This window comes from Lynx rufus, unplaced genomic scaffold, assembly GCF_022079265.1.
Source record: "Lynx rufus isolate CCGP_SWC_20201006 ecotype Redwood Valley unplaced genomic scaffold, mLynRuf1.p SCAF_18, whole genome shotgun sequence".
Classification (NCBI taxonomy): Eukaryota; Metazoa; Chordata; class Mammalia; order Carnivora; family Felidae; genus Lynx; species Lynx rufus.
Window position 1 is genome coordinate 2,354,618 of NW_025814832.1, and position 26,659 is coordinate 2,381,276.

A 26,659-nucleotide genomic window follows, 5' to 3' on the forward strand; every position below is an offset into this window, starting at 1 on the left:
GCCGCCGCCATTTCAGGCGCTGCTGTGAGGCTGAGACCGGAGCCGGTCCGCTGGGCGGCGGGCGCCGGGGCAAGAGGGGCGCGCGCGCGGCGGCGGCGGCGGCCCAGCGTATAGGCGCGGAGGCGGCCATGGCGGGCAACTTCGACTCGGAGGAGCGGAGTAGCTGGTACTGGGGGCGGCTGAGCCGGCAGGAGGCGGTGGCGCTGTTGCAGGGCCAGCGGCACGGGGTGTTTCTGGTGCGGGACTCGAGCACCAGCCCCGGGGACTATGTGCTCAGCGTCTCCGAGAACTCGCGCGTCTCCCACTACATCATCAACAGCAGCGGCCCGCGCCCGCCCGTGCCACCGTCGCCCGCCCAGCCTCCGCCCGGTGAGGACAGACGGGACGGGAGGCCCGGGGCGGGGGTGAGGGCCGCGGAACTCCCCAGCCTGGCTGGCTGCTCCTCGCGAGCTGACCTCCACGAGGGACACGGGCAGAGGGCTGGAGCGACCATGGCAGGGGGGCAGCCTGGTGCCCGGGCTCGTTCCCACCGACTAGCGGGCGTGTGTTGGGGGGTGGGGAGAGGAGGAGCCGCTGACCCAGGCCTCTGGGTGTGACTTGGGAGGACAGCCCGGGGGAAGGGGAACTGCTTCGGCCCCAGGGTGGGGCTAGCGGCGGGGCCAGGCACAAGGGCAGGGCCGGGCAACGTGGGGACAAAGAGCTGAGGGGGATGTTGGCACTGCGGGGGCATCACTTGGCACCGGTTCCCAGAATGAATCCGATAATCCTACAAGTGGCTTTTTAGGCTTGAAACATTTCCTGTAGTGTTAGAGAGCCGGGTTTGGTTTGGAGAGCTATTCTCCCCTGCTGGCCTTTGGTAGGAAGTCACCACATACTAGCCGGGAGGGATGGAGACACCCTCAGGAAACCGGTCAGCTTTTTCCTTTCTTGGGCATTTTTCCAAAATACTTTTACTGCCCTCTTCCCCCACAGAGGACGAAGGTGGTGAGCTAAGTGCCTTGGTGATAGAAGTAAGCCCTCTGTGATCAGCCCAGAACAAGTTGATGCCCAGCTGATAGTGTCCGAGAGATCTTAGCGTCCAGAGACTGTTCTCCACAATGACGGGTTCTAGTTTTCAAGGTATTTGGGGGAGGACATTGCCCCCCCTCCCCCCAGGAAATAAGCCAGTGGAAACCATCTTTTCCTTCAAAGTGAATGGACCTTGCAATTTCATTGGACTTAAACATTGTCAGTCTTGTAAGTCAGGGCCTCTCCTTTCTCAGTGACTTGGGGGCTGTGACCTAGGTTTTCCTTAGCAAGGATCATTGAGACGTGACTGTCTTATCAATGTCTTTGGAGAATGTTAACGAGATTTATGCACTCAGTACTTGAGATTTGTGAGGTGCAGAGTAATTCTGAGGTTACTATCCTCTTACCATCATCTGTGTCACAGCACGGAGAGGCTTTGTCTTTCTCCTTGTTCCCAAATTGAAGCAGTTTCCTCCTGACCAGTTGAGGCAAGCTCTGGGCCAGTCTCAGTGAATTAGGAAGCTCCTGAGCCAGGCTTTGCAGACTTGCAAATTAGGTAGTCCTAATTTAGATTTATTCACTCTGGCCAGAAATGGGGAGATAGGATAGTCCGTCTCTTTGTTGCTAACACATACCAATGCCTAAGTCCTTCTCAGTCTCTTTGGTTTAATAGCATAACATGAGACAGGAATATTGATGTAACATAAATTTGCCCTAAACCAGATATATTCTACCTTTTACCACCTTCTTGGTATCTAGGTTTTTGCATTACAATGCAGTAATATGATGTCAAACTGTCTCCAAAGCTTAATTTTCAACCTTTTTGTTTGTGTATCTGTTTTGCAAAATTTGGGAATGGCAGCAGGAAGGTTTGTTAGTTTGAGCTTTCTCCACACCTTGGTGTTACGACTTTGTATCTCTGCACTTACCTTGATATTGAGCTCCACCTTGTCATAACAGATACGAGTTCACATGCTTGTCCCAAGAGAGAAGGTGAAGATTGCCAAGGTTTGTAGATGGGGTGTGGAACATTCATGGGCATTGTGGTAATTCTTGTTTCTGGTAACATGCCCACTTTTTCCACGTAGAGCAATTGATTGAGTTGCTGTCTTTATAAAGATTACTTAATCTTTGTTCTCCCCCTCCCCCATCAAGCTATTTTCTTTTGAAACTACACAGGAATTCTTGAGTTTTAGAAAAGCATGCACGGTATTAGCTAACATTTATTGACTGGTTATTCTATGCCAAGTACTTTGCTGAGTACTTTCTGTGCTTTATTTCATTCTCTGTCTATAACAATCTGAGGAGAAAGTACTATGATTTCTATTTATTAAAGTGTTTTCATTTTAACAAAAAAATATTTTTTTTTCCATTTTATAGCTGAGGAAACAGAGTTAAAGATTCAGTAATTTGCCCAAGGTCACATAACTAGTAAATGACTGAGCCAGAATTTGAACCTTCGAATTCTGACCAGAGAGTTTACATTATTATACTGTACTTCTTTCTCTTTCCTTTTAAGATCTCAACCATACACATAGAGGATTCAACACTTCTGTCTCTGTCCTGGGGTTACAGGTTCTATTTAAAGACCAAAAGGAAAGGATGACAAGAAGAAACTAGCTTTAGCATTTAGATAATACACGTCTGCCATCTAAAAGTCAATGATGAAGCTTTAAAAATCCTTATTTGGTAATTTGAACATGAAAAATGAGCTTTTTACGTAGGATTATATACCATATTTTCTGGACATAATACATAGGTAGAAATTGTATAGAATGGCTTAGTGTTTAGAGTCATAGGGATAGGATGGAACAGGTATTCTCAACCTTTTCCCGTGAACCTATGTTTAACTTAGCTGTTCAGCCTCCATAGGCTGCCGTAGTCTGGGAGCAACCTGCCTTATGCCTCAGGGCCATAAGGCAAGGTTTGGTCAGGTCTGCTGGTCATACCTGGTCAGGTTAGACTTCAAGGTTGACCTCTTGGGAAGGCTTTGCAATCACTGATTCACACGTTTCTTCTTCAGACAATGAGGTATTACTAGACCTTGATCAGTAGACAGTCAACAAAACTGAGTAAGTGTGACCTGGGAGAGTAGTTATAAGTTTGAGCTCTGGAGCTTGGATTTGAATCTTTCTTACCTGCCACTTACTACTTATATAACTTTGGGCAAGTTCTTTAACTTCTGTCTGTTTCCCCATCTGTAAAGAAGGGGGAAATAGTAATACCTCATAGAGTATGATACCTCACTATGTTGTGAGGATTAAATGAGTTTAGTATATTAAATACTTGTGAATGGGGCCAGCGTATGGTAAGTACTCAGTAAGTATTAGATATATTAGTCTTATGAGGTTGGGAGAGCAGGACTTGAAGCCAAATTGAAAACTGTCAGCTTTGAGAGGCTCACAGGTAGGCACAGTGTGGATTGGTGGACACTGGCAGGTGCCTGGGTGGAGGGGAATGGGGTGCATCAAGAAGTGTGAAAAGGACCTTGGATCCAGGACGTGGAAATAAAGAAGACACCTGTTGTTACCTGCTTAACTCAGAGCCTTCTACCTGTTGCTCTAGTGGATGAAGGGAGCATAAAAGCTTGCCTCCTTTTGAGGGGGGAGGGGCAGAAGCTAAGGTGGTTATTGTTTGTGCTGCCTCTTCAACGTGGTGTTGCACTAAGCCACTTTAGAGATCTTGTGGGACTGCTCATCACCCACTGCTCCTTTTTTTGTTCATCCACCATCTATGTTTCATTTGTTTACCTGGTCTTTGCGGTCCTGAAACCTGGTCCTCAGGTTTTATTCGTCAGTTACAGAGCATCCATCCATCCAGTGGTTCTGGGGGGAAGTTCTTCAGTGAGTTACTTCCACGTTTTACAAGAAAAGGATTCCATGGTAAAAGGAAGTAGGTTTATTTACTAGAGGACTTCTCTAAGCCTTTACTATGCTTATGTGAAATTAGTAGGTATTGGATACTGGGTTTTTCAAACATATTTGACCACAAGACTTTTTGAGAAGCATTTGAGATTCTGTAGAACATTTTCTGGGAAACAGTATAGTGGACTTTGGGTTTGGGATTAATTGGAAATTTCTAAAGGAATTCAGAAGTTTGGGCAGGGTATTAAGCTGAATTTGCTTTTTATTAAGCACCTGTAAGGTACCAGCTACTTTTAGGAACTTTGTTGTAATAAAGTAGGTGTTTGGCCCCATGAGAAGTTAAATAACAGCTCATACAGCTAGTAAATGGCAGAGCCAGAATTCATCAAACCCAATCAGTCTGAGTCTGCAAAGTACCAGGCTGATAGCTAATAGCTACCATTTTTAGAAAGTTCTGTTTGCTTAGGAGACCAGACATTTGATACCTCTTTAGGAAACCTTCTCAGATGGAAGTCAGCAGCCTTTTTATCCCTTTGTATTAGACAGGTGGTGGGGTGTGTGTAAGCAATTTCTATAAATATCATAAGCAGAAGAGAAGGAGTGGGAATTAAGGAAAGGGAAAGGGAAAAAGGAAGTGCTGTGAGATCAAGGAGAGGATGATAATGGAGCTGCTGAGGTGGTACCCACGTCAGAAGTGACCTTGCCTGTCATAGCCCACAGAGCTCTTGGGTGTCCATATAACCTTCAGGGAGTCGTGTTGTAAAAACTGATGTAACCCAAGGGCTAAAATGCTTAGAAGTAATGAGTTGAGCATGTACAGAAACCAAAAGAATATCTAATTGCTTGCATTGATTGTGATTTCTGAACGTGTGTGTTCATAACTGCATGTTCAGAATACCAGCGCAGGTTTAGGTAGAACAAATCAGTGAGGTTTTCCAAGCTCCAGCAATGAGAACCTTGTCATTGGTTCTTTTCTCTAGACTGACTGTATCTCCTTCCTTTCCCGCCCTTCTATTTCCTGCCTTTGGCTCTTTGTGGTTGGAAGGAGATGGACTAGGGAAAAGGAACCAGAACACACAGCTGTAATGAGGTTTGGGTTTATCTGAGACTTACCTTTGTTCTCTTCCCTTCCCTTCCCTTCCCTTCCTCTGGAGTTTGGATCGATGAAACTTGATAGTCTATATAATCTGATTGCTTCAGCAGTACACAAAAACAGGCATTCTTCTTGTGGTATTATTATAGTGTCATTAGAAGAGAAAAAAATTTATGAGTAAGGAATATCTGAGATTTCCCTTGGTGTTTTGCTTATATTTCTGTGACTGCTGGGGTTGCCAAGCCAAGCCAAGAAAGAAGTCATAGTGGGCCCACTTCACACCATGTAGCAATTGAAGAAGAAATGAACAGCTTCCTACCTTTATGTTTATGGCAGAGGAGCTGCCAGTTTTTCCTTTCAGAATTCTCCCAGCGATCTTTCTAAGGGAATTGGTTTTGTGGTCTTATTTGTTCTTCTAAACTCTTTTCCCCCAAAGAAACACAAACACAAAACACATTTTATTTGGGCTACTACAGTAATGGAGGAACTATAACAATGGATAACAGGGAGTGGTTACTTTCCTTTTTAGAGTGAAAAGAGTGCCCTGGAAATGTTCAGGCATGATCAAATCTTTCATCATGATTTTGTTGTATCTAAGAACACAGTTTGATGTTGCTACTGTTTTTTGTAAGAACACATCTCCCCTTCAGAGTGAAAGCAGGAAGTGGGGCGCCTGGATAGCTCAGTAAGTTAAGCGTCCGACTTTGGTTCAGGTCATGATCTCGCAGTTGTGAGTTCGAGCCCTGGTTGGGCTCTGCTGACAGCTCAGAGCCTAGAGTCGGTTTCAAATTCTGTGTGTCCCTCTCTCTCTGCCCCTCCCCCTGCTTGTGTGCTCTCTCTCTCTCTCTCTCTCTCTCTCTCAAAAATAAAACATTTACAAATTAAAAAAAAAAGTGGAAGCAGGGGGGAAATAATGTCTTCCTGCGATACACTGCTTTGGTTACACTGTGTACGCCTTTACATCCCCAGTTATGCTGTGAGCTTCTCAAAGCTGGGAACAGACTTTCATTTTACTTCTTTACCTCACTTCAGAGTTTTGTTCATTAATAATATCTAACATTTATTGAGTATATACCATCTTCGAACCACTGTCCCAAAAAGGCAACTAGTGAAATCCATTTGGCTGTTGCACCTTGGCATGTAGTTGTATAAACTCGAGCAAGGAAACTTTCCTCCCCAGGTGTCATTAGGACCATTTTCTAAGCCATGGATACTCTGCTGGTGTGAGAGTTCTCCCTACCACTCAGCCCTGAAGGCTTTCTTGAGCAGGCAGTGCTAAGTAGGTTTCCTTGGAGCTCACACTGACCCAATCCTTAACAGTTATGCAGGTCTAAAGGATCACTTAATTAGCCTAGTGGTGATAGGCAGAATGACCATGTGTCTCCCTGCCTACCAGACTTAAATAAGAACAGTTCCCCTTCATTGATCCCCTTTAGTGAAGAGAAACTCCAAAATATAGCACCACCGTGCTCTGGTGTATTCATAACCAAAATTCTCTTTCTAGTTCAACACTCAGAACTATCATGATTGTGCCTGCTAAGTGTTCTCCATAGATATGTAGTCCTGGGTCTGGACATCTATTTCAGCATCTTGAGTTGGAGAGACAGCATTACTGAATGTGGGCTATTAACTTGTTTTAGCTTACAGCTTGTTTAGCTTACAGCTCTTCATTCATTCATTTATGTAAAAAGGGAAGGCATTAATTCATCAGAACTCATTCTGTATTGAGGACTTCAGGTTAACTTCCAAAGTTTATCTTCACTTCTCCTCACTACTGAATTTTAAATGTACTTTTTCTGGTCATTCTAGAAGTGATTTCTAACAACAGAATAATTGGGTCTCATTTCTTTTAGAATGCAAATTAATTTATACTTCTGAGCTACCGCAATATTGCTATTTCACCATATTAATCACTATGGCTTTTAGATGGTGGACCAGTGTTCTTGGAGTGGAGAGCAGAAATTGACCATTTTCCCTTAACAAAGGACTTGAACAAGTAACCTTCCCCAAACAAGTACAAATAGTAAACTTGAAAAACACCAAATAATCAAAGATGATATTTAAAAAGAGATCACGTTTCTCATTAAATTGGCAGTGATTTTTTAAATGCTGTTTTGGCAAGAGTATGGGGGAAGTGGGAACTCATAAACCACTGGTGGGAGTGTAAAATTGTACAGATTTTTTGGAGGGCAATTTGGCAACATAAACCTTAATGGTTTTTTCTTTTTTCTTTTTTCTTTTTTTTTTTTTTTTTGAGGGAGAGCACATGTGTGCAAGGGAGAGAAGGAGAGAGAATCCCAAGCAGGCTCCACAGACATGGGGCTCTCACAACCACAAGATCATGCATGACCTGAGCTGAAATCAAGAATTGGATAGCTTAACCAACTGAGCCATCCAGACACCCCTAAACTTTAATGTTCTTACCCTTTGCTCCAGCCATTGCATTTCAAGGAATCTATCCTAAGGAAGTAATGAGAAAAAAGTTCATTAATAGTTAAGAAAAAAAATGCTCACAATAGGGGCACCTGGGTGGCTCAGTTGGTTAAGCATCCAACTCTTGGTTTTGGCTCAGGTCATGATCTCATTGTTTTGTGGGTTCGAGCCCCGAATCAGGCTCTGAGTACTGACCACGAGGAGCCTGCTTGGGATTCTTCCTCTCCCTCTCTCTGCCCCTCCCCTGCTTACACTCTGTCTCTCTCAAAAGAAAATAAATTTAAAAAATTGCTTGTAGTAGCATTTTCACTAGCAAAAAGTTGGGAATACTTCATTTTTTTAATTTTTATTTTTTAAATCCATTATCAGCATTTATTCCATTATCTGTATTTATTTATTTTTAAAGTTTATTTTCAAAGAGGGAGCGTGTGAGCAGGGGAGGGGCTGAGAGGGAGAGAGAGAATCCTAAGCAGACTTCGCACTGTTAAGCGCAGAGCCAGATGCAGGGCTCCATCCACAAACCGTGAGTTCATGACCTGAACCGAAACCAAGAGTCAGATGCTTAACCAACTGAGGCACCCAGACACCCCTATTTGATTTATTTTGGTGTTTATTTTTCAGAGAGAGAATGCATGTGTGTGCATGAGCTGGGGAGGGACAGAAAGAGAGGAGAATCCCAAGCACGCTCTGCACTGTCAGTGCATATCCTAATGTAGGGCTCAAACTAATGAACCATGAGATCATGACCTGAGCTGAAATCAAGAATCAGATGCCAACTGAGTGAACCACCCAAGCACCTCAATTTATTTATTTTTAAGAAGGCTCCATGCCCAGTATGGAGCCCAATGTGGAGCTTGAAGTGATGATGCAGATCAAGATCTGAGCTGAGATCAGAGCCAGAAGCTTAAGGGACTGAGCCACCCAGGCGCCTGGGGAATGCTTTGTAGCTATTAAAAGTCATGTTCTTGAAAAGAGAGAAAGTTTTTATTATATAAAATAAAATGTTTTTCATAGTATGAGAAAAGGCAAGATATAAAACTTTATAGCAACCTGGCTATGAAAACCTGTATAAATTTATGACACACACATACACACAGATCTATATTAAAATCTGGGAGGTTGTGGGCACCTGTCGTTAAGTGTCCAACTTCGGATCAGGTCATGATCTCACAGTTCGTGAGTTTGATCCCTGCTTTGGGCTCTGTGCTGACAGCTCAGCCTGGAGCCTGCTTCAGAATCTGTATCTCCCTCTCTCTCTCTGCCCCTCCTCCCGCTGGCACTCTTGTCTCTCTCTCCTCAAAAATGAATGAACATTAATTTTTTTTAAATCTGGGATGTTATAACTCAATGCTGAGTGCCTGTAGGTTAAGGCTGATTGAAAAAAAAAAATCCAACCTCCACAAAATCCAGTTTTCTATAGAGTTATTTATTACTTTATCAGGAAGCCAAAGGTTAAAAATCCAATGAAGACAATTTGATATTTTGGCACTTAGCAGAGTGTAAGTTAGAGGTGCTCCTTACTAGAAACTTTGTTTCTCATTTGAACTGATACTATGTTAATTTATTCAATTCTAGAATCTCAGGATAAAGGGAATACATTCTTTTTTTTTTTTTTTTTTAACATTTATTCACCCTTGAGAGATAGAGACAGAGCGCAAATGGGGGAGGGCCAGAGAGAGAGGGAGACACAGAGTCTGAAGCAGGCTCCAGGCTCTGAGCTGTCAGCACAGAGCCCGACGTGGGGCCGAACCCACGGGCCACGAGATCATGACCTGAGCCGAAGCTGGCAGCCCAACCGACTGAGCCACCCAGGCGCCCTGAGAGGGAATACATTCTGAAGTATGCCCTGTATGTCTAGGGCCATACACCTCTTTGCATCATATGAATTTTAAAGATTCCTAATGCATTTTCTCCTTGACCCTCAGGATGTCCTCAGAGGTTGAGAATTTTATTTTTATTTTTTAAAAGATTTTAAGTAATTTCTACACCCAACATGGGACTGGAACTCACAATCCTGAGATCAGGAGTCATGTGCTGTGAGTGAGCAAGCCAGGTACCCCTAGAGGTTGAGAATTTTAATGCTTCTTTATTTTTTCAAGCATCCTTATTTACTTTTTTTCGTGACCTGTTTGCCTCAAAGGGAACAATACTGTTTGCATGTTTTATTTCAATGAAGACATTAGGAATTGATTTTTAAGCAGCTTTTTAGTTTCTTTTTATAGGCTCCTTGATTCTTTTGCCTGATTAAGATTCTTCTTTTTTTTTTTTTTTTTTGGCTGTCAGAAATGAAATTGGAATCAGCAATCATAGATTTAAAAAGATAGTCTTGGGGTACCTGGGTGGCTCAGTTGGTTGAGCATCCAGCTCAACCCAGGGTTGTGGGATCGAGCCCAGCATCAGGCTCTGTGCCAAGTGTGGAGCCTGCGTGGGATTCTCTTTCTGTTTGTCTCTCCCTGCCCTTCCCCCCCACATGCACGTGCTCTCTCTCTCCCTCTCTCTTTCTAAAAAGTAGATTAAATGAAAAAACAATTTTTAAAGAGATAGTGCCTGCCTGGCTGGCTCAGTCAGTAGAGCATGTGACTCTTGATCTCAGGGTCATAAATTTGAGCCCCACATTGGGCACAGAGCTCACTTAAAAAAACCAAAAAACAACCTTTTCTTAGCAATTGTACATTCTAAATGTGAAGAGAAGGAATGTATGAGCCTGGTATAGATAAATAGCAAGTTCTCCCCACCTCTTCTTGGAAAAGCTGCTGAGACCTGTGGAAAAGGAGAGTTGCTACATTTCCTGAGGTTGAAAAGAAGATTTTAACAAAACGTTAAGCCTTATGCTACTCTGTAAATGGGATAGCACAGAACATTTTGGGAAAATGAACAAAGTCTCCATGTTGCTTTGTCTTTTATCCAGTATGAGAGTATGCCCCGACTGGTCTGGTCTCTTATGACCTTCCTTCCTTTTCTGCTGCAGGTGGTGCTGGGCATCTTTTGAGGGTATGTTTTAGCTACAGAGTATTTCAGTTTACCATAAGGAGATGGGATTATCTTTTCTAGACTTTATTTATTTTTTTTTTTTCTGATTACTGACTAAATGTGTTTGGGAAATGCTTAAAATCTGCATTTCATATCCTGTGTAATACATCTTTAAATAATAGCCTGCTCTGTTTTTTTTTCCAGGGGTGAGCCCCTCCAGACTCCGAATAGGAGATCAAGAGTTTGATTCATTGCCTGCTTTACTGGAATTCTACAAAATACATTATTTGGACACTACAACGTTGATAGAACCAGTTTCCAAATCCAGGCAGGGTAGTGGAGTGATTCTCAGGCAGGAGGAGGCTGAGTATGTGCGAGCCCTCTTTGACTTTAATGGGAATGATGAAGAAGATCTTCCCTTTAAGAAAGGAGACATCCTGAGAATCCGGGATAAGCCTGAAGAGCAGTGGTGGAATGCGGAGGACAGCGAAGGCAAGAGGGGGATGATTCCAGTCCCTTACGTGGAGAAGTATAGACCTGCCTCCGCCTCAGTATCGGCTCTGATTGGAGGTAACCAGGAGGGTTCCCACCCACAGCCACTGGGTGGGCCGGAGCCTGGGCCCTATGCCCAACCCAGCGTCAACACTCCGCTCCCTAACCTCCAGAATGGGCCCATTTATGCCAGGGTAATCCAGAAGCGAGTCCCTAATGCCTACGACAAGACAGCCTTGGCTTTGGAGGTACATAATGTGCAAAATGTAGAAAGAAGAGATCTGCTACAGGGTCTCCCTTTCAGACCTCTTAGAGCTTTATAGGAATGCTGAATACAAGCACCAGCATTGTGATGTTGTAGATGTCGAATCATTAAGTACTGATTTTGGCATTTAATGTTGGGTTTTCTCTTTTTTTGTAGAAAACCTATTTTGAAATGAGTAAGCTTGAAATTGTATAACTGAATGTTCTTATTGATCTACTAAACATACTTTGACCTCTTTAACTCCGCCTAAATTCACAGGAATTAACCTAAAATATTTTTTTCTCATCTGCATTCTAATCTGATTCTTTCTGTTTATCGGTGTTGAAAATAATAAGATGGGCTCTATTAAAGTACTTAAATGGAGTTTTCCCACAAAACCATAATGTTTTTACTTTAGAGGGCATGGGGTTCCTTAGCATTGACTAATTGTGTTCATAAAGTAAGAATTCAGGAGGAACAGTGTAGCATAGTACAGGGGAGAAGAGATATGTACCTAAAAGCATACACTCCAAGGAGCAGCAGGTTTACTTGGCTTTTGTTGTTCGGTACCTTTGACGGGCGGGAAGCCAGTTCCTCCTGAGGAATAAATTCTTGCCTTTTACTGGTGAATAGTTAATCTTGGTAGCCCATCTCCTCTGGCCAACCATTGCATTGTGTTTATTCTTTTATTCCTCTCTTTAGCACTCATAGCTTTGTCTCCCTGCCTTTCTGAGTTATGCAGAGCTAGTGGTTTAGTGTAAAAGCTTGTACAAAAGTGGTATGCTCTCCTGTCTTTCAGAGCTTACGATAGAATGTGAATTTAAGCAAGGAGCTACCTTTCATAAGCACAGACTGAAGTTATGTGAGTACTGACTAGCAGAGAAGGGGCCAAAGTGTGTTCTTATAAACTGAAATCTCTAAATGCTGTTTTCTTTGGGTTATGTTCATACACTGAGGAGTAAGAGCTGCTTAGAAGTGTTAGCCTATAGAATAAGCTAGGTTTTATTTGAATCAGTCTCTGATCATACTGGATTTGAAATTTTTCTTTTACATTCTGAATAGTGAATGCAAAGAGGGTTAGCTGAGTCATACAGATTTTACTGAAAAATGTATTTTTAAAGTGCTTGTTTTTTGAGATTGTGCTGTGAGTTAAAAGTATTGTGTTTCTGCTTTGGCGAGAAACGAATGTGTGTTATCTAGAGCACACCACTTTTTCCCACTTTGAGTCTGGACATACAGCATGATGCTGGGCACATACATGACAGATGTAACTCTTGACATTTACTGCAGACCTTGTTAGCACTGGGCTGGAGTATGAAAATAGCATTCATGAAACAAGCCAGCCAAGACCCTGGAAAGAATAATTATCACAGTACTTTTGTTTCCATTTGCATTTCCTTTTTTTTTTTTTCTTTAAAGTAATCTTAGTACCCAACTCGGGGCTCAAACTCACAACCCCAAGACCAAGAGTCACATGCTCTACTGACTAAGCCAGCCAGGCGCTCTTGCATTTCCATTCATTCATTCATTTGAGAGAGAGAGAGACAGAGAGAGAGAGAGAGGGAGAGGGAGAGAGAGAGAGACTTTTAAGCAGGCTCCATGCTTGGTATGGAGCCTGATGCAGAGCTTGATCCCACTACCCTGGGGTCATGACCTGAGCCAAAATCAATAGTCAGACCTTCTACCTACTGAGCCACCCAGGTGCCCCTGCATTTCCTTTCTTGAAAGAGATTTCTTTTTAATGAAGTGTTGTTGTTTTTTTTAATTTTGTGAGAATGACAGTGGGGGAGAGGCAGAGAGCGAGAGAAGGGAGTGAGAAAATCCCAAGCAGGCCCTATGCTGTCAGCTCAGAGCCCAATGTGGGGCTTGAGCCCTGAACCATGAGATCATGACCTGAGCTGAAATCAAGAATTGGACGCTTAGCCAACTGAGCCACCCAGGCTCCCCAAGAGAATTGTTTTTAATGATGCCTGCCTTGACTAAGAGATTTTAGTGCTCAAAGTGGTTGAGTTGCTCTCCCTACTATGAAACATAAATCTTGTGAATAACTAAGTAGAAAATAATTTATGAAAAAAAAAAAAAGAAGGAAAGAAAATAATGTCTGATTTCAGTAAGTTTTGTTTTTTGGTCAGATACTGGTTTTAAGCCACATATATTGATTGCCGAAGATGGCCTCTTTCAAGTTCAATACCCCACAGTAATAGCTTCAAAATACCTCATGTGCTTAAAAACACAGTGTCAGTTTAGCATCATACAATTTTAGAGCTGGAAAGGACCTTAGATATCTTTATCTGTTATATAAAAAGAACTGATGTTTAGACAGATTGGATTGTTCAGACTAATTGGAGGTAGAGCTATAATGAACCCAGATCTCATGTGGTACCTTTTCTACCATGCCCAATCTAATCTCTGATTCTTTTTGTTTTTTAACAGTGCCACTGCCCTTCTCAATGTAGGTTTTGTGTGATTTCACTGACAGCATATCCTCACTTGTACTGTATGCAAGGATAGTTGTGCTCTCAGTACAGTACAGCTGTATCATAGACAGTTGTCTACAGTTCTCCTTTCCCATGTCTAGTTTTTTATAAGCTGATGCCTTGTCCCTGTTGAGGTGAGGCTGGGAGATAAGAGTAGGAGGCTGTGGTGTTCTGACCTTAGCATTCTGGTTTAATAAAAACAAAATAAAGTAAAACATTCATTGCTATATATGACCCACTAGAAATCAAGATCTGTAGACCAGTGAGGTACATTTTAGTGCAGTTTTACATTTAACTTGAAATTGATAAATTAGAATCCTTGCATTTTAGAATTGGTAGGGCCCTAGAGATACTGTATTAGACCAGCAGTCTTCATAAGTTTTTTTTTAAGTTTGTTTATGTTTAAGAGAGAGCGAGCAGGGGGAGGGGCAGAGAGAATAGGAGACACAGAATCTGAAGCAGGCTCCAGGCTCTGAGCTGTCAGCACAGAGCCTGACATGAGCCTCAAACTCACAGACTGCAAGATCATGACCTGAGCCAAAGTCAGATGCTCAATTAACTGAGTCACCCAGGCGCCCCTTCATAAATTTTTTTTAATGTTTATTTATTTTTGAGAGAGACAGAACGTGAGTGGGGGAGGTGCAGAGAGAGAGGGAGACACAATCTGAAGCAGACTCTAGGCTCTGAGCTGTCAGCACAGAGCTGGATGTGGGCCTTGAACTCACGCACTGCGAGATCATAACCTGAGCCAAAGTTGGACACTTAACTGACTGAGCCACCCAGGCGCCCCTAGACCAGCAGTGTTCAGACTGCTTCTCAGTGTCATAAGAGTCCCAAGAGGTACGTAGTGAGAGGGGGAATCGAAGGATGCAGGGCTCTGGCTTCAACCAAAGCAACTGTTTTTAACTGTGTTACATATTTGGATCTCTCTAAGATTTTCTTTGAAGAAAGGATTTCTGTACTTAAAAACATAAATTTTAAAAAAATTTTTTTTTTCAACGTTTATTTATTTTTGGGACAGAGAGAGACAGAGCATGAACGGGGGAGGGGCAGAGACAGAGGGAGACACAGAATCGGAAACAGGCTCCAGGCTCTGAGCCATCAGCCCAGAGCCTGACGCGGGGCTCGAACTCACGGACCGTGAGATCGTGACCTGGCTGAAGTCGGACGCTTAACCGACTGCGCCACCCAGGCGCCCCTAAAAACATAAATTTAAAAAACAGCGTTCACAAACCACCTGCCCTCACCTTAAAGATGGAATTTTTCTGCAGTAGTACATTTATTCTGACCACAGTCCTCAACTGGAAAATTATTAGATATTTTCTCTTTTGCTATGCACCAGATTTCTCTAGTAAGGTTGAAGGCTTTGGAAAGTAGGGATTGATTCCAGCTAACCACCAAAGTAAGGGTATTCCTCTGCCCACTATAGTTCTGTGGGTCAGTTGGTCATATCTGGGGGGAATATAACTAAATCAGATACCTTCTGTTCCATTCTGGAGCTCCTGAGATTTTAAACATACAAATATGCAGAGTGTTTTAAAGGAGAGATACTGGAAATAACATTAGGGTAGTGCAGTGGCACCTTTAATTTTTGTTCTTAGATTTTTGTGTAATGGTTCCTTGGGAGCTGGAATAGGATGATTCTTAAATTTGTGAATTGCAGATGTTAAAGTTAATTTGATGCCTCTATAGACTGTCGAAAATAATCAAATTATCTTTAAGTGTACTAATCACGTAACTTTCATTCTCTGATTCAACCTGGCATTTTGCCTTTGATAGATGATAAGACTTGAGAGTAATCAAGGAGCTTCTCAGATATTCTTAGACTTGGACCTGTTCCTCAGGGCACAGATAGGAAAGGAGTAAATGTGCTTTGGGTCCCAGATTATATGCATTAGTGGCTACACCAACTCTATCTCCCCATGTGGAACTCTATGAAACCTAAGTTTTTTATTTGTTTTTATTTTATTATTATTTAAAAAAAAATTTTTTTTTTACGTTTATTTATTTTTGAGACAGAGACAGAGCATGAACGGGGGAGGGTCAGAGAGAGGGAGACACAGAATCTGAAACAGGCTCCAGGCTCTGAGCTGTCAGCACAGAGCCCGACGCGGGGCTCAAACTCACGGACCGCGAGATCATGACCTGAGCCGAAGTCAGCCGCCCAACCGACTGAGCCACCCAGGCGCCCCGAAACCTAAGTTTTTAAACTTTCCCTGTGTTAGAAAAAAAAAAATTGAGATCGGAAAGTGTAAGAACACGAGTGGCAGGTTCTTGCTGTGTCAGTTTGGTTTGTCTTTTCCTGGAATTGTAATTACAGATTTCTGTATTGCTTATTGAGACAGATGTCTACTTTTCCTCTTCTTTCCATTCTTCTTGGACATTACCTTTATTTCAGCTCATAGAATCTCAGTTGGAAAAGACTTTTGGAGGTAAACTAATCTAGCCTCTCAGACATTAAAGGCAGATCTTCTGGTATCTTCACAGGTGATTTTTTAAACATCTGCTTGGATATCTCTACTTTTGGGGAACTTGCTGTCAACACAGAAGTATAGTCCAGAGGTTCCAAACTTTCTTGGTTCGTAGCACCTATAGTGTCTCAGTAACATTTCACAGTGTCCCAGGCCAAAAGAAATACATGACAGTTGCATTTCTTTAGTAGATAGGTTAAAATTTTATATCCTAATAACTTAGTACCCATTTGAAAAATAATAAACATAGTGGAAAGAAAACAATATTTAAGAAAAAAAATTTTAAGTTTATTTTTGAGAGAGAGAGCGGGGGAAGGGCAGAGAGAGATGGAGAGAGAGAATCCCAAGCAGGGTCTGCACCGTCAGCCTGGAGCCTGATGTGGGGCTTGAACTCACAAACCGTGAGGTCATGACCTGAGCTGAAACCAAGAGTCGGACACTTAACCAGTTGAGCCACCCAGGCTCCCCAAAAAAACAATATTTTAATTTTAATCTCAAATAACTGCAATTACTTAACTATTAAGACATGTACATCTAGGGGTACCTGGGTGGCTCAATCGGTTAAGCATCCAACTTTGGCTCAGGTCATTATCTCACAGTTCGTGGGTTCAAGCCCTGCATTGGGCTGTCTGTTAGTGCAGAGCCTACTTCAGATCCTCTCTCTGCCTCCCTCTCTCTCTGCCCCTCCCTTGCTCATTCTCTTTCTCACTCTCTCTCTCAAAACGAAGTAAGAACATTAAAAAAAAAAATCAAAAAAAAAAAAAAAGACGTGTACATCTATTAGATGCCATATTGTTTCCAAACCTTGAGATCATTTAGAACACTGCCATTCTTGTTTCTTGTTCCACACTTATTTCATGAGGTGCTTGTTTTTTATTGTAGCTTGCTGCCACCTGGTTTTGCAAAGAGATGACATCTTTTTTTTTTTTTTTTAATTTTTTTTTTTTCAACGTTTTTATTTATTTTTGGGACAGAGAGAGACAGAGCATGAACGGGGGAGGGGCAGAGAGAGAGGGAGACACAGAATCGGAAACAGGCTCCAGGCTCCGAGCCATCAGCCCAGAGCCCGACGTGGGGCTCGAACTCACGGACCGCGAGATCGTGACCTGGCTGAAGTCGGACGCTTAACCGACTGCGCCACCCAGGCGCCCCAGAGATGACATCTTTGAAAGGAATGTTGTGCAGTCTAGTGTAGAAATTGTCAGCTGCCTTGAGCTAGTAGTTCACATGGCATAATAGATGTCAAGTATTGCTGTTTCCCTCAAAACTTTAACTGTGTCGCGGCACCCTCTGAATTTGCTGCAATGCCTGTCTCTGACACTACAGTTTGGGAACCTTAGGTCTAGTCCATTGTGTTGGTTTTTAGAAAATCCATGGGGGGCCTGGCTGGCTGAGTTGGTTGAACATGAAGCTCTTTATCTTGGAGTTGTGAGTTTGAGCCCCACGTTGGGTCTAGAGATTACTTAAAAATAGAATCCTTAAGGGAGAGAAAAGAAGAGGAGCGCCTGGGTGGCTCAGTCAGTTAAGCATCTGATTCTTAATTTCTGGTCAGGTCATGATCTTATAGTTTATAGGATCAAGCTGACAGCACAGAGCCTGCTTGGGATTTTCTCTCTTCCTGTCTTTCTTTCCCTGTCTCTCTGCACCTCTTCCCTCTCCCCCTCAAAATAAATAAACTTTAAAAAGAAAAAAGAAAAAAAAAAAAAGAAAATTCTTTACATTTAGCTAAAAATGTATCTAGTATATGTGGTTACCTCCCCAACTTGTACCAGGGGGATAGGGAACTTAGTTTTAGGTAGTATCGGCTGTGGAGCTAGAGAAGATCTGTTCTGACTTGGACTAGAATTAGGATGAGACCTATTTTCCAGGATTTGTTGAGATGCTTTTTCTTTTCATCCAGAAGCCTACCAGTTAAATCTCAAAGACCTGCCACTTTCTACCAATATAGCCCATGGCAATTTCAGTCCATCTCTGAGGCAAGTGAATCTTTAAGGCCGAACTGTCTGCAGTTGTTTCCATTGATTTGCAAGACTGTAGATGTACCCTAAATATTACCTATTCCCTTAGATCAGAGATCTGCAAACTTTTTCAGTAAAGGGCTTATCAGACCATACGCTTTCTGTCACAACCACTCAACTGTCATTGTAGCAAGAAAGCAGCCATAGACAAAACAACAGATGAGTTTGCTGTGTTCTGAGAGAACTGTTTACAGAAACAGGGAGCAAGCTGGATTTGGCTCATAGACTGTAGCTTGCTGACCCCTGTCTTAGATTGCTGTCGTTTTCTTAACTTTTGTTCTCCTCCAGCCAAATCTGGAAGTATTTACTAAATGTGTTCTTGGTGTGTTCAAAAATGTTTGAAGACAAGGCCTCTGTATTCCATCTCTGTACGTACTTTTCTCTGGTTCTATTTATATGAATTTGTATGTGTTTTCTGTCAGATCTCACTGGAATCCTACAGCAAGTCAGCATCAAAGGAACACTGGTGATTGTTGATGCCTTTCCTGTTAGATAGTAGGGACCGAAACTAGAAAAGTAGTCACCTGGAGTTACACCAGCAAAGGAAGGAGATCACACAGTTCCCTGATGTCTCCTCTATTTAGCGAGTACCAAAAATTAATGCTAATTGGGTTCCAGTATTTTTCTCACTATAATGGAAACTCACTGGTGAATATCGATTGGGTAGTCATTTGCTCCTGGACCAATTGTAGATCTGACTCATGTGTACCAAAATTGTGATTTACCTTGGGAACTACACAGAGCTAGGGAAGAAACCAGTATTCATCAAATTCCCTAGGAGTGAAAACACTGAAGTAACCACATTCAGTCCTCTTTATAGATGATGCCATGATTTACTTGCAGGCTTGTGTCTAAGTTCATGACCTAGGATCAGGAGAACTGACTGGACAATAGAACAGTACCTCAGTGAAAGAATCATCACTGTCTCTCCTTTACAGGGTGGTGATGAAGTCTGCCTCAAAAAGAAAGGTTAACTGTCTCGTGTTTCAAATCCTTTATAAAGTCTTTCTTATTCATTGATAGGCAAATTAGGGTTTTTTCCATCTATAACTTGAATTTTGAAATCAGTAGTGTTAGAACACAGTTATTACTGCACTTACTGATTAGTACATTCCTTTGTATCTTAAGATTATAGCAATTCTGGAGCAAGTACTCTGTTTTGCTTTCTTTGTCTTTGGAATAGCATGCCAAGCTTGAACCCATATCCGTCCCCCTCATCCTCCTTGGCGTGGCCTTGGAAATTATGCTTTAGTGAGTTGTTGCCTAACAGGAGGAGAAACGTGAATTCTCGTGTTGTTTCTGATTTGGAGGAAGAACTGCACTTAGCGTAGCCCGTGTTTTCAGACTGCCCTGGCACCTTCTGAGCTCCCCCAGCCTGCATCCTCCAGGCTTGACAGCCACCTATTCTTCCAGACTACGGAAGTACTAGGGCCTCATGTGATCTAAGGATAGTCGTGTTGCCCTTGGGGTTTGCCTTTTCTTGACCCTAGGAATCCCCATGGGCTTTGAATATTGCAGTAGAAAAACTCCATAGGGTACAAAGGGTTATTTAATTTGATAAGATCTTCCTCGAAGTACTTGTACTTAAAGGCCACTTTGGACAGGTTAATTAGCCCAATTGACTGCTTACAATTTTTCTCTTTTATCCACTTAAATCAGAATTTAAAAAAAAAATGTTAGAATTGTTTTAGAGTTGTGCCATAGCCTTTGTTTCACTCCCTGATGTTTGGACCTCTCTGCCAAGAACCTGATCAACTATAAAAAAAAGGTTTTGGATTTCAGAATATGGTGTGGTTTTCCAGAGCCTCTGTAGGGTAGAGCCAAGACACCATGTGCGTTAGAGATGGCTCTGGTGTGTCCCAAGGTCTAATCTGTACAGAATCCACCCCTCACCCCTACCAGTACCATCTTGCAATGTTTCTCCGTTTGACCTCTGAAAGAAGAAGAGTCTGAGGGCAGGTCAGCAGGTTCTGTCCTGCTTGTGGAGCAGCTGTTGTGTTTCTGTGGTACTGATAAAAGCAAGAGGCTGGGCTAGTCCACATTTCAACCTGTCCTTCACTTCTCAGAGCTCTGTGGGATGCGATTTGAGATAGCATGTTGAATGCTTAAAAATAAAGACAATGTAACATTGAGAGAAAAGTGTTTAAATCTAGATTTTGGGGGCGCCTGGGTGGCGCAGTCGGTTAAGCGTCCGACTTCAGCCAGGTCACGATCTCGCGGTCCGGGAGTTCGAGCCCCGCGTCGGGCTCTGGGCTGATGGCTCAGAGCCTGGAGCCTGTTTCCGATTCTGTGTCTCCCTCTCTCTCTGCCCCTCCCCTGTTCATGCTCTGTCTCTCTCTGTCCCAAAAATAAATAAACGTTGAAAAAAAAACAAAAACAAAAAAAAAATAAATCTAGATTTTGGGGGTGCATGGGTGGCTCAGTTGGTTAAGCATCTGACTTAGTTTTGGCTCAGGTCATGATCTCAGGGTGTGTGGGTTCAAGCCCTGCATTGGGCTCCGTGCTTGACAGCATGGGGTCTGTTTGAGATTCTCTCTTTCTCTCTCTGCCCCTCCCCCACTTGCTCTCTCTCAAAATAAAATAAACAAACTTGAAACAAAATGAATAAAATAAACCTAGATTTTGCTATCAGGTAGAGTGGTGGACTTAAGGGTATACCCTGAAGAACCATCTTCTAAAAAACCCAGAAAATGCGGGTAAAATATAACAAATTTTCATCTTTTCATTTAAATATGAAATCATTTGAGGGAGTGGGGTTAGGAGAAAAAAATATATGAAATCATTTGGTAAAAGGTACTGATCCTGAGTATACAGCTTGGAGTTTTACATGTGTATTCACCTATGTGATAACCACCCACATGAAAGTATAAAACATTTCCAACACTCCAGAATGTTTCCTCATGTCTCTTGTGGGTTTTTAATATCAGTAAAATGATGGATTCAGATATGACAGCTGTTAGGGGTGTTAGATATTGTCAAACTAGCTTCCCCCCACCCCCCAATGCCAAGTAAGCGCTTCACCCAACATGGGGCTTGAATTCACTACCCCGAGATCAATAGTCACATGCTCTACTGACTGAGCCAGCCGGGCACCCTGTCAAACCAACTTCTCAAACTGGCCCCTTGTCCCCATCTGGAGGGGAACTTAATGTGAGTGGCAATTTAGACTTTTGACATGAGTGTACACATCCCCTAAGGTCTATTATCCTATGTCTAGCTACCAGAATAGCACTTAGCACAACATGAGTGTTTTAGTAGAAAATACAAATAAATACTAAGATGGGGAAAAGAAGTCCTACACTCGATATAATTGACCTTAGCATAGCAAGAGGCTAGTGGTGTGATTGGGGGCTATAGGAACATCTTGACTTGTCATGGTTGGCTTGCTTGGACATCAGGAACTTTGAATTCAAAGATTGCTTGGAATAAAGAACCCTGGTGCTAGCAGCCTTGTAGGGACTGCATTGTGCATGTGGATGCAAGAATGGACGTGCAGCATCTTTTCTTCTCCCCTTAAACCATCAGCCTCAATCTTTACAACATCAGCAGACTACACTGCTGCCTTTTCTCACCCTTATATTTTATCCCTTTTTCTCAGATATTCTCTAGTTTCTGTCTTCCTTTTTTCCCGCACCCTATGGTCCCCACAACCACCTTAGGCCTCTGTAGTTCTCAGATAGTTCTTCAGGAAATTATAGACAGACCAGTAGACAATCTGTTCTTCTGTAAGATCAAGCTGGTTTTGCAGAAGGCTCTGGTCCTAAACAGGAGTTCACTTAAGCAAGTGGTTGACCTACAGACATTCTTAGGGAATCCTGAAGGTCGTGGGAGCATAATTTGAAAGTTCCTGCTATGGTAGAAAGAGCATAAATTAATTGGCTTTGGAGCCAATACTTCTGGGCTCAAATCCCAGCCCTGCTCCTGGCTATGTGACCTCAGGTATATCCTGTAATTGCTCTGAACCTCAGTTTTATCATCTATAAAATGAAAAATTCCTGTTTTACAAGGTTATTATAAGGACTACAAAATAGTGTATATAAAATATTTTGTACAGTAGGGGTGCCTGGCTGGCTCAGTCAGTAGAGCATGTGATACTTGATCTCAGGGTTGTGAGTTCAAACCCCATGTTGTATCTTGGAGCTTACTTAAAAAAAAAAAAATCCTCTACAGTACTTAATGAAAGTTCAGTAAATAGTAGCTATTAACTTAATAAAACCAAATGAACAGTTATGCTTAGAAACTTCTTGTATGCTCAGAACTCTTTAGTCCAGTGTCATATGGGGCCTGATCTCACCATTTGTTCAATATTTTGCCACAGGATGAATCCATTCATCAGACTGATTTTGTCTTAAGTTTTATAGGAGAATAGACGTATATCCTAGATTGTCAAAACTTTATAGTTGATGTTGCAAAGTAAGGTTTTTCATAACAGAAACGAAAACGTAATGTCTCCTTAATGAATAGGTACCAAGTGGCATTGAAGGAGCAACAAGGTCTGTTAGTACATGGTAAGGTGGGGGTGGAGAGCTGGCAGGCAGTGGCCTGCCAAGTAGAGCTTGATGAAGAAGATGGGGACTTTGCAGGGAGCTGATGGAATTTGGAGTTTTGGCCTATACCTGCCCAAGTGGGAAAAGCCTTGCCTTGATAGGAAGGTGATAGAACACTTCATTTTCTGGGACCAGATGAAGTTGATTTCCATGATTATCTTCTCTGCAAGCACTAGTAGGTAGTGATATGTATACACCAGTGGGTTGAGGGATTGTGCTGCTGCTTGTATGCCAGTAGGGGTGGGGGATCTCTCCTCCTAGGCCATGGCCTGGGGGGCAAGCAGGAATCTAAGGGCAGTGGGTACCAGAAAAAAGAATACCGGCTCATTCTGGTTGGGATTTTTCTTCCAGAGATGATTAAAATTTCCAAAAAGTGTCATTTTTTAGGGCCCTTTCTATTTTCTGTACTCTGTGTTTTTCTGCACTGCTAAAATCACTTCTTCCTTCTGCCTGCACTAACCACAAGTAATCAGTCTGGTGGCTGGGGCTTGGGAGGCAGCAAATAGCCATTTCTATAATGTCAGCCCTAGAGCAATCACGTGGGCAGGGTATGCCTAACCAGAGAATGGAGTTTTTCAGTTTGCATTCATAACTGGAAATAAAGCGCTTTCCTTATTCTCCTCCTGCAGGTCGGTGAGCTGGTAAAGGTTACGAAGATTAATGTGAGTGGTCAGTGGGAAGGGGAGTGTAATGGCAAACGAGGTCACTTCCCATTCACACATGTCCGTCTGCTGGATCAACAGAATCCTGATGAGGACTTCAGCTGAGTATAGCTCAACAGTTTTGCTGACAGATGGGAACAATCTTTTTTTTTTTTTTCCAATTGTCATCTATACGATTTTCTTACAGACGTCAAAGCAGTCTAGTTTATATAAGCATTCTGTTACCTGTGATCTTTTTTAGACTGAACTACTCCATCTCTAGTCTCATTTACCATATTCAGGGTACGAAACTGGAGGGCTCGTGTGTTAACTTCTGAATTGGCAATTTTAAGCGATAGCAGCCATGCCTGAGTGTATCAGAAGGGATGGGTATTTTGCCTCCTTTCCCTCAGGCAGTGCAGATCAACCTGTGGAAAACTGATGGACAGGAGAGGACTATTGGACACTGCTTACCCTGATTTACTCAATGGTTTTGTTTTCATTTTGAAACCATGCTAGCAAATGGCAATAGACTGTTCCCTTCCACCCCCATGAAGTAATATTGCACCGTGTGAATAGGAAGTACCCAGTGGGATTGCTTTTTCATTTATAGAACATGACCACTGTGTGACTCATTCTGACAGTTCAGATCCTGAGATTTCTGAGGACACTACTAGAGGCATTTGTCTTCCTTCCTAGTCAATGCTTCATACTTTTTCTTGGGATTCTTTAAATCCTTGTCATTCTTTTCCCCTAAACCTACAAATAGGTTCATTCTTGAGAAAAGTATTTTTCATTCCAGATGACAAGCAGGATGTGCAGAGCACTTTATTCAGTGCATAGCTTTAAGCCAGTATTGGATTCACTGAGTGGACACCCAAACTCCCAGCTTTCTGCCTTCCCTCAAGGGGTCATAGGTTCACACTGCTACCACAACTAAACAGACTCCTGGCTAATGGGATCCAGTAGGGCCATTTCTTCTGAGTGCCAGTATCCTATTAGGGAACTCTCTGAAATTCTTAGCTTCTACTTGCTTGGAGTGGAAGGACCAATCACTTAGAATATTCCATAGAGGGTTGTAGGGCCAAATTCTGCCCTTTGCTTTATGTGCAACTTGTATACAAGTCAGATTAAAATTACATGAGTTTGGGGTATGGTTAGCGCTTTTAAAAACATTTGAACCAATCATGAATTATGTAGTATTCATTTTACATGGCCAGAATAGTGCTTGAAGTGCATTACGTTATCAACTGCCTTCATTTTTGGCTCTTTTTCTTTGTGTTCCAGTTTAGTTTACAAATCCTTTCAAGTATGGAAGGTTTATGTGGGGTCAGGTGCTCCAAAGAATTGACTTCTGAGACCAAAAATGATCTAGGCTATTTAGACTACAATATGAAACCTTAAAAGTTAGTTCCCAGTCTAGAAAGGCACTTACTGGTCTATGGTGTGGTATGACCCATAGAAACACCTTATATTTTGCTTTGGGCCTCATTTTAGAAAAGTAATGTATCTTTCTCATTGTTTCTACATAGGTTAATGATTAATATGCATTCTTTGAACTATACCAAATCATGGTATCCCAGTGACTAGCACAATGCCTGGCATAGTCGGTGTGCAGATGTTTGTGTGAGTGAATGAGGGGTGTGCAGAAGCTCATACGGCACAGGGAAGCCAGCTGACACAGGATTACATACCACAAGCAAACTAATGAGTTGACGCTAATTTATTTTTACCTCACACTAAGGTAATGCTTGATAAATATATTAATACTCAACTTTTAAAAGTTAGCACAGTGCAATGCACGTAGTGGGTGCTCAATAATGTTAAATGAACATATTTGCAATACTAGACTTAATTCCATCTGACTACTCTTAAATTTTCAGTTAGAGCATAGATACTGTAAAATCCAAATCCAAATACGCATTAAATTAAATCTTGTTTTCCTGAAAGTATGACATCTAAAATACTTGTAGAAAAACCTTGTCATAAACTGATTTGAATGTTTGTATTTTCTTTTGCCTTTGACTTTGATATTGGCTTGGATATGTCTCTTTTCATCATATGTAATATTAGTGGAACATTCAACTCTACCCAAATCATAAGAATTTCTCAATGATCAGTTTGATCAGTTGTCTGAAGCCATTATATGAACTGTTGGGTTGGATTTGGCTGGGTGTGTCAGTTGTTAGACCTTAAATCAAAGGACTTCTAAAAAGTATCTTCCAAAAGCAAATGCTAGAATCCTATTCAAGTGCATATGTACATTGTCACAGAGCAAGTAAACTGTAATTGGCTGCTATATTTTATATAATCATTTCTGCAAAAGCCCAGTTTTTGGATACTAATATTTGACGTGGTTAATTCTTATTAATTTGTTGGAATTGTTTATTGTTAATAATGCAAATAGATAATTTTTAATTATCCTTAAGTAACATTTCACTATTAATGGTTTGAAATGGGTGGTCAGCAAACCAATTTGAAATAAAATATGAACATGTGCCATTGTATTATAACACTATACACTTTCTTGACAGTTAAATTTTAAAAAAAATGTTTTTTTGTAGCATGTATTGTATATGTTTATAGTATATGTAGTAAATAAAAATATGGCCAAATGTTTGGCTTGGTGATCTTTTGAAGAAAGTAATCCTTGAATATTTTTCACAAAAGAGCTAAATCTTTTATGCTTAGGGAATAAGAGGTGTGTACATTCAACAACCTACAAACAATCATATAATCTGATAAAGGAACAATTATGTATAATCTGTGGGTACTCATTAAAGATGAGGTTAATCATTGGTGATATTTTGAACAAGGGTCTCCAGAAGTTATGAAATAAATTGATTTGAGAGGAACATAAGAGATTATGTAATGATCAAAAAGCTGGAATAGTGTGGACAGAGAACATCAAACTTGTCCAGAAATGGTTATATGTGGGTGTAGAGAAAGTAAGGATATGGTAGGGGACTTTATAAAGCAAATGAGAAATTTAGACGTTATATAATCGGTTTTTAGAATGTTAGTGTGGATAGATACACAGTTTAATTTCTCCTTTTTTATGTAAGTAGCACATTTTCAGGGTAGATAATTTAGTAAATACCAAAAAAAAAAAAAAAAAGGTTAAACGTTATGTTTTTTCCATCCTTTCTCAAAGCATGTGTATATATCGAGACACACACAGTATGACACTATATATACCTAACAGGTTGACATTATCCTCTAGTTTTGTGTCCTATGGGTGGTGAAGTCTTAAAATGAAAAGGACAGGGACACCTGGGTGGCTCAGTCAGTAGAGCATGCAACTCTTGACCTTGGGGTTGTGAGTTTGAGCCCCAAGTTGGGTATAGAAATTACTTTCAAAAAATGAAATGAAAAGGACAAGCTTTGCCAATTACTTGGAC

The 26,659-nt window shown here is 41.7% G+C and overlaps 1 protein-coding gene across 2 annotated transcripts; it reads left to right on the forward strand.

Annotated features, from left to right (window-relative positions):
• CRK (CRK proto-oncogene, adaptor protein) lies at positions 1 to 25,905 on the forward strand. Of its 2 annotated transcripts, none has more exons than XM_047080643.1 (3): positions 1 to 369; positions 10,573 to 10,938; positions 23,247 to 23,340. In XM_047080643.1, the coding sequence occupies exons 1-3, from the start codon at positions 129 to 131 to the stop codon at positions 23,252 to 23,254; spliced, it is 615 nt and encodes a 204-aa protein (XP_046936599.1). In that variant the 5' UTR covers positions 1 to 128; the 3' UTR covers positions 23,255 to 23,340. The 2 variants fall into 2 exon arrangements, with proteins under 2 accessions (XP_046936599.1, XP_046936598.1); XM_047080642.1 differs by having other exon boundaries at positions 2 to 369; positions 10,573 to 11,108; positions 23,247 to 25,905.
• The last annotated feature ends 754 nt before the right edge of the window (positions 25,906 to 26,659 follow it).

What these genes read in the sequence shown, in the direction of transcription:
- CRK (XM_047080642.1), top strand. Translation starts at nt 129, where the DNA reads ATGGCGGGCAACTTCGACTCGGAGGAGCGGAGTAGCTGGTACTGGGGG. An exon ending in GCCCGCCCAGCCTCCGCCCG is followed by an intron (nt 370 to 10,572) that starts GTGAGGACAGAC and finishes TTTTTTTTCCAG; the next exon opens with GGGTGAGCCCCTCCAGACTC. An exon ending in AGACAGCCTTGGCTTTGGAG is followed by an intron (nt 11,109 to 23,246) that starts GTACATAATGTG and finishes CTCCTCCTGCAG; the next exon opens with GTCGGTGAGCTGGTAAAGGT.